General features: G+C 41.7%; 1 protein-coding gene across 1 annotated transcript in view; it reads right to left on the bottom strand.

The window, feature by feature from the left end:
* LOC109967986 (zinc finger protein DPF3-like) overlaps window positions 1-8,144 on the bottom strand; it is a gene marked incomplete at its 3' end in the record, with an annotated part of 29,908 nt that overhangs the window by 10,768 nt on the left and 10,996 nt on the right. The window contains exons 2-4 of the mRNA XM_020613941.1: window positions 4,197-4,357; window positions 3,123-3,227; window positions 821-948 (exon numbers count right to left, since the gene is read on the bottom strand). Of these exons, the coding sequence (XP_020469597.1) occupies window positions 821-948; window positions 3,123-3,227; window positions 4,197-4,357 (394 nt within the window). The remainder of the gene's footprint in view (window positions 1-820; window positions 949-3,122; window positions 3,228-4,196; window positions 4,358-8,144) is intronic.

Here is an 8,144-nt window from a genome sequence, read left to right as displayed (position 1 = left end):
TTATTTGTGTTTAAAGCCTTACACGGCCTTGCCCCACCTTACTTGGCAGATCTTTTATCTGTTTATGTCCCATGCAGAGCCTTGCGCTCCTCGGAAAACTTATCCCTAGTTGTCCCACAGTCCCGATCCAAAAATTGGGGGGGACTGCGCATTTGCCATTTATGGCCCTTGACTGTGGAACTCACTACTGCTAGAGATTCGATCTATGACCGAGCTAATGGTTTTTAAATCCAGATTAAAAACGTATCTTTTTAAACAAGCTTTTGAGCTTTAATTTGTTTTATTTGCCGTTGAACGGCATTGTGCACATGTTTTATATTTTATGATTATTGGGTTATGGTTTAGTAGTGCTCTGTTGGTTTTAGTATTGTTTTTAGTGTATAGTTATCCTTATTTTGTGCAGCACTTTGGGCTCCCCGAGTTGTAAAGTGCTATATAAATGATGTTTATTATTGATTTCTTTTCTCAAGATTGCACAGGATTGTTTTCTAAATTTAAATTGAAGTTCATATTTTATTAGCATTTTATGTGGACTTTACTTATTATTACCATACATATTGGTCAGTAAGTGTTGAGTCAAAGTCGACAAAGCAGTCCAATTGTCTGAACTGGCTCTCAGTTAAACAGCTGTCAGCTAATGAGACCTGCAGGTCAACTGGAAAAACCTGGCAAGTTGCCTTGGCAACCAGTCAGGGCACAACACTTTACTCAGTGCCAGGACCCTCAAGTATTCGAATGATATCACTGAACATTTCTATTTTGTGCGTTTGGCTGATGATCCTAACCACACACAGACAGTGGCGAGTTTGACTGAACCAACCTGGATCTCAAGCAGGCTCTCCTCATCGTTTTTAGAGTTGTTCCTCTTATCTAGGCCCTCTCCTCGCAGCAGAGCCTCCAGTGTGGTGCCCTGGCTGGGCAAAGTGTCCTTGGACATGAGGCCTCCGTCTGCACAATAACACAAACAGGCAACGTGATGAACCATCAAAATACTATTAGGGCATGTCTTTTGTTCACTTCAGGTGAAACAGTTCCACAGATATATAATCAAAGCAATGGACCTGTGTATTTCCACCAATCCAACTTATGTGTTATATTAATCCTTCAGCATGTGCTGTTCTTTCTCATGCATCAGCATCAAGCACTGCCGTTTTGATAAGGACCATCAGCGCTACAATCAGTGACCTGTGTGAGCAGCACGTTGCCATTATGTCTCTTTTCTTCCACTTACATTAGACTTAACAAATGTGAGCCAAACTGCTAGAGCATTGGTTTGTTATAGTGGCTGTCATATGTATTATTTTGCCTGCATCAGAATGTGTCATTGCAACTCTTTTAACAGCACTATATCACTGTGAGAAAAAAAAAAAAAAAACACGTATGTTTTCATTCTGAAAGAGAATGCGTTTTCATTGGTGAGCCCTCCACTAATGTTGTAGAATATCAGGCCGACTTTGTCACAGGAATCTCTGAGGTACAATGTCATTAAGCGGCTCATCATTTTCACCTGAACGCATCATGCAGTTATCTCCTCCTACAATGAGCTGAACATCTAAACAAACAGTGTAGGAGGCGAGCAGGTTGAGCAAAGCAAAGCAAACAAAAGCTTTGACAGTCAAATCCACATAGTCTCCTCTCCACTGAGACCATGATCACCGAGTTGCTTTATGGATGTTTGAAAAGAAGATGCACTTCAAAGACCCTTTGGCGCCAGTTTACTACCAGCCCTTCATATCACCACTGCGCATCCTAGAAAGACTTGTACAGAATACTGAATATGACACGCTGAAGCCACAGAGGTGCATAGGTAAGAGATGTACTTTAAGAGGAAGGCCTGAGGAGTAGATACAACATGCTTCTCTAAAATGGGCCCCTCCACAGTGCAGTGGCAGCCCCTCTCCATTGTGTCTGCACATGCTGACTTTCAACTCTCCACGACGAGACAGAACCCAACCACCACCACCACCTCTCTCACTCCCAACTCATGGGAGCTGGGGGGCTAAAAATAGACCAACAGCAGCCTGCAGCAGGAAGCTGATTCTGCATGCAGTCCCAGTCTCTAGCACTAGCATCAGTTAGATGGGCTGCCAAGGCGACAAGACAGACACTGGCTGCCGCCTCTGGCCAGCTACACAGTGTGCTCCGTATACGAGATGGCAGGTTAAAGCGGGGTATTTTCCCCTTTGTTGGGCACTGGCACACAGTACATACAATCCACTGTTGCTGGAGAAGGGAAAGGACAGCAAGTCCGCGGTGGCAGGGTCTTAGTGAGCGCCAGCTGAGAGGAAAACAATAGATTACAATGGGATGTGTTTGGGAAACAAAGGCTTGGTTCATATACGCTCTCTCCATCTTGAGATCTCGCTCCAGGCTTTCTCAGTTTCTCAGCTTCTCAAACAGAGGTCATTCCACTATGCAATACAGACAGAAAGCATCATGAAGATGGAGATTTTTGTCAGAACACAATGAATTTCTCACAGCCTTTTACAGAAACTACTGGAAAGTAAAAGATCATATATAACATGATGTTTGAGATTCTCTCCTCTGTCATGTTAATTCCTTAGGATAGTGTCACATGCAAACTTCGGCCAGAGTACCAGGTACCTGAGGTCTGGAAATCAGGCCACAATAATACACAGCAGACTACAGCGACAGATCGAGAGATAAAAGAGACAAAACCAATAAGTAAGGGAGGTCGTAAGTAGAAGATCAAGAAAGAATATAGGGGAGAGGGTAAATGTGTTGAGTGAGCTGTTTCAAATGGCAGTCTGCGAAGACCAAACTCCATTCTATAATATTTATTAAATACCGTCTGCAGTGGCCGAACCCGCTCGCTGCTCCCAGCAGTGGTAAATCTAATTACATGTTCTACTTCGCACTAAACAAGTTTACCAGCTGGGGCGAACACAACCACATTTTATCCTCTGAAAAATGACTGGCAGCCTGTTCTGCTTGCTGCATGGAGACAGAGTGATATGCTTTTAGTGAGATTATTACAGATCATCACCAGTAATCACATGAGCTAAAGGAGGTGGGTGGGAGACAGGGTGAAAGAGATGTCTAAGTGAGAGGGGGAGACTACAAGGAGCAGGATGTGACAGGTGAAGTTGCAGGGGTCTTACCAAGCTGGATACCATAAATGCCCAGACTGGGATCTGTGGCGTTGTGAAGCCGTCTCTTCCTCCAGCAACGGGCGGGGTATGTGTACATCTGCCCAGCAGCGGCCCCTGTGCAGTAACAGTTGTATACATGCCAACAAAGACAGTTTCAGGTTTTGTACCATGATGATTACAAAAATGCTTTCAGATCTGAAGTTTTGCTACTTATAAGAGTAAAGTCAAACTGTAACACTGATTATATTCAAGTGAAGTCAAGAATCTTTATTGTCATTATGCATAGCACAATTTTTTTCTGGCAGCTCTCGGCTTAAAATACAGACACATTATTTATATAACACACAATCGTATAAGTCAATATAAAACAATGAGCAAATAAAAAGGGATGTATGGATCTAATCAGGTCAGCAGCATGTTAGCAGCAAGAGTGTAGTAACATTATGAGGTGCTGCTCAGTGCAAGTCTCAGATCTCTCAAATATTGACTTGTTTGCAAGAGATGCCTGTACTGAAATTTACACTAAATTTCCCAAGCATTACTGAGATCAGTATATTGCTGAGGCCACTTGAACATCACAGTTAGTGCTAAAAACAATGTTGATGCTAAATTAATCAGAAACAATGCTGTGGCTGTCTACGGGGTTTACTGCTATTCTTTGTTTTAAGGCTGCTACAAATGATTGTTTTCATTATCAATTCATCTATCACACTGATGAAAAATACCTATAGCAATTTCCTAGAGCCCAAAGTGATGTATTCACGCAAGTTGTTTTGTCTGACCAACAGGCCAAAACCCAAAGATTTCCAATTTACAGTGATACAAACAGAAAATGTGCCTCTAATGACAAGAGGAAACACCATAAATCATTATTTTTATACAATTATTTTTCTGGCGACTAACTGTTTCAGTCCAATTTTGTTTTACATCATTTACTCTGAATACTTTTTGGGTTTGGACTGTTGGATGAACAAAATGAAAAACCTGAAGAGTTACCTTGGGCTGTGGCGCAAGGAGCTTTGTTTACTACTTACTCATTAAATGACTGATTAAGAAAAGAAAAAAAAAAAAGTGTTTTCCCACCGGGGCTGCGGTGGTGGCGTTCCATCCAGATGTAGCAGTTGTTCTGGGCCACACCGGTCTGCGAGTCCAGGAACGGCAAGCGGACGCTGCGCTCAGCACACAGCCGGGCATTGTAGCTGCGGCACTGTTCAATGGCCTCCTTATAGAACTGGTCGCCCAACCTGCCAAGAGGAGATGTTAGTGAGATCACACTGAGTGACTGTAACACAGTTCAGGCAGTGGTGTGACGGCTACTCTGAAGAACTGGTCCAGAAAAGGTGCGTCACTGACGACATATGAGAGTATATTTGCCAAATCCCCGATATGTAAATAAGTCATTTATTCTTATGTGTGTCATTAAATTGGCTTGTTGCTCTCATGGCTACAGATCATTAAGTCAGCTAGCTGAGGCAGCTATAAGATGATGGAAAGCAAATCAATACAAAGAAATAAGACAAGTACCAGTTGCTTCTATAAGACAAGAGCAAAGCAGAGGTATATTTGACCTTTTACACTGTCTGTATACACGGAAATCCTGTCCAGAACTCAATTAAGGTTGTTGACATCTGTTCAAACTTCTAATGAGCCCTGTTCAACAGGAGCATCAAACTGACAACTGAGCTTTGACATCTGGGAGAATTTGTAGAAGGAAGCAAAACAATGCAACCCCGTTACAACAGGGCAACGCAGCTCCTGAGGTTAAACATATTACCTCTGTGGGCTCTTTGTCTGATCTGATTCTAGATAGGCTGCGAGCTACAACGGTGCTGCTGAGTTACATTATCGCAACAGCACTGGGGTCTGATATAAGTCACTCCTTCAATCAGCAAGCACCAGAGACTCTTACAATGTAGTTCCACTTTTCTTAGCGCCACTGAGATTTTGGCGGTCCCTCAGGGTTTCAACGTTAATATTCAGAGTGAAATGGGGAGGATATTTCACATTCAAGCCCTCAACCGCTGCCACATGCCTGGTATGGTAATTAGCTTACTTAATTAATCTCAGCAGAGTTCTTAGCACAGGGGCAGTTTCTAATTTCACTATATCAAAAATGGGGGCAAATGCTACAACTCTGAAATCATAGCAAGGTACAGTGCTCTGTGTGCAATTTCCACAGTGTGCTGTTTTATCACAGGGCCAACAGGGCAAATAATACTGTAGCAACTGGTTCTTCTAGTGTGAACATAACCACATCCACATAATGAAGTTCCTCCCTGTGCTCTTAATTACAATGTTAGGAAGGCAGCCATTTTGAAGTGAAATTAATCAGCTGAGGGCTGCGAGTTAAGTTTGGTATGTAAAACTATATGTGGAGGTGGGAGGCTGATTTGTCAGCGGCTCCCAGATCCTGATCTCCTTCCTTCTTGCTGACTTTGCCCCTCTGTGATGTGTTGTGTGGCAGACGAACAGCGGTGCTAGGAATGCTGTCCCGCACAAAGCCGCAGTGTGTGAGTCTTCCAGGGAGGACAGGGTTGGTGTCAGTGTCTCTGAGAAGAGTAAACAGTCATAGGTACAGAGTGAGCACAGGGAGAGGTGGAAAGAAAAATAAAAGTAAGAGTGAGAGAAGAGGTTAAAAAGGTAACAAACAGATCACGCCTAACGTCTATGGCACGTATTCCTTCATATAAAGACAATGGCTTTATTGTGGGTAATATTCATATTAGTACTGTTCACTGCCTTGTAGAGATGCCGTGCATGCATATAAAGCAAACAGCAATTTCTCTGAGGTACTGGCACTTTGTCAGGCTTTAATTTTTACAAGAGAAATCACACAAGGATATATTCAAAACAGAAAGCTGAAGAGACAGGTTCACATGTTTGACATCTCCACCAGTAGCTTCATCAAGGAGTGTCTTAAAAATACACTTCTGGATTCCTTATTTTCCACCATATGTGGACAGTGTAATTTCCAAAAGCAAATCCCTGTCAAACTAACCTGTGCACTTCATGGCCATTCTCTGACATCAACACGTGGCTCTGATGTGACATATCAGTTTGCTGACAGCAGGCCAACTGCTAATGCTCTCTGAAGTCTGCTACAAGCTCAAAGGATACACACTGTGGAGTGCCAAGAAACTCCTGAGATTACTCACGTTGAATGGGCTGAGAGGATGCCGATCAGTCTTACATCAAATATGTAAGGGATAGGGGAGAATTTGGGGAGGGACTCAGAGAACAAAGATGTCTGGCTTTTGGCGCAGCAATATGCCCCCCCATCGGAGTATCCGCTGCCCCGAGCAGCAGGTGTGCTGACTTAGGTGTGAGATTGTTCTCACACTTGTAATGAGTGACAAGGCCCACACGTCCAGTGACACGGGATGAGAGGGAGAATCCTACCTCTCTCAAACACACAAACCACCGCCATCTCAGAAATGATGACTTTTCCCCCCTTGCCGTTTTGAGGTGTGAATTTTTGTTTTTTCCACTGTTCTTCACAACTGAGGTGGTTTGAGAATAATTCAAGTTTATTATTAGCTTAAAAAGAAGTCTCATGAGGCCAACAAAAAAGTAGTCTGACAGTTATGCAGATTTTAAAGCAAACATACTTGGAAGACAAAACAAAGGCAAGTGGTAAATTTATCAGCATCCACACTAATGCTCTTCTGTTCTTTATTTATTGTGTGGATGTGAACCGCCCACACTATGTTATCCTATTCTTTATTATTGTGTGGATGCTACTATGTTTTCCTCTTATTATGTACTATGTTATCATATGTTTTCCAAATTTTTATTGTATGGATGCTGACTCAGCATCCATACCTTGTTTTCCAAATCTTTATTGTATGGATGCTGAGTCAGCATCCATACTATGTTTTCCAATTATTTCTTTATTGTTATTATTATTATTCTTCCGTACGTTTTTTGGCACTCTACTTCAGCATACTTTCAGCTAGAAAAGCTATTCAGGTATCAAAATGTTCGGCTTTTTCAGGAAATGCGCGGATGTATACAACCTTTTTGTAACTTTTATACTTTTTAAAATATTCAGCTTTATTCTGAAAATTTTTCCCCACTCAAATGAATGGGGACATTTTTACTTCTTCATACTTTCAGCAATTTCAGCTATTAAAATGTTCAGCTCATCAAGGACATTCATACTACTATTCAGATCTTTTGAAAGCTTCGTACATTTTAAATAATTAGCTTTATTTTGAAAACCTTGCCCCATTCAAATGAATGGGAAAGTCCAACTTCAGCATACTTTCAGCTAGCAAAAGCATTTAGGTGTCAAAATATTCAGCATTTTCAGGGCGATCTTTCAGCACTCAGCATCCATACGCATTTTCTTTAGAAAATGCAATTTTCTAGTTATTATTATTATTCTTCCGTACTTTTTTTGGCACCCAACTACTTCAGCATACTTTCAGCTATCAAAATGTTCAGCTCTTCAAGGACATTCATAGTACTATTCAGAAGTTTTCTAAACTTCATACATTTTAAATATTTAGCTTTATTTTGAAAATCTTGCCCCATTCAAATGAATGGGAAACTTCCACTTCAGCATACTTTCAGCTATCAATCGGTGTGTGTATGTTGTGCGTGAATGGGTGAATGGTGTATCATCTCTGTAAAGCGCTTTGGCCAGTGTAACACACTGTGGAAATGCGCTATATAAATATTCCATTTACCATCAAAATGTTCAGTTCCCGAAGGACATTCATACTACTATTCAGAAGTTTTCTAAGCTTCACACATTTTAAATATTTAGCTTTATTTTGAAAATCTTGCCCCATTCAAATGAATGGAAAAATTCTACTTCAGCATACTTTCAGCTATTTCAGCTATCACAATGTTCAGCCCCCTCCTTGAACCGCCACCTTATTGTGGTGGAGGGGTTCGAGTACCCGAGTGATCCTAGGAGCAATGTTGACGGGGTCTATATGTCCCTGGTAGGGTCTCGCAAGGCAAACAGGTCCTGGGTGACGGGTCAGACTAAGAGCAGTTCAAAAGCCCTTTATGAATAGATTA

The sequence above is a fragment of the Monopterus albus genome, unplaced genomic scaffold (assembly GCF_001952655.1).
Source record: "Monopterus albus unplaced genomic scaffold, M_albus_1.0 scaffold140.1, whole genome shotgun sequence".
NCBI classification, from domain to species: Eukaryota; Metazoa; Chordata; class Actinopteri; order Synbranchiformes; family Synbranchidae; genus Monopterus; species Monopterus albus.
This window is presented reverse-complemented; position numbering and strand designations above follow the sequence as displayed.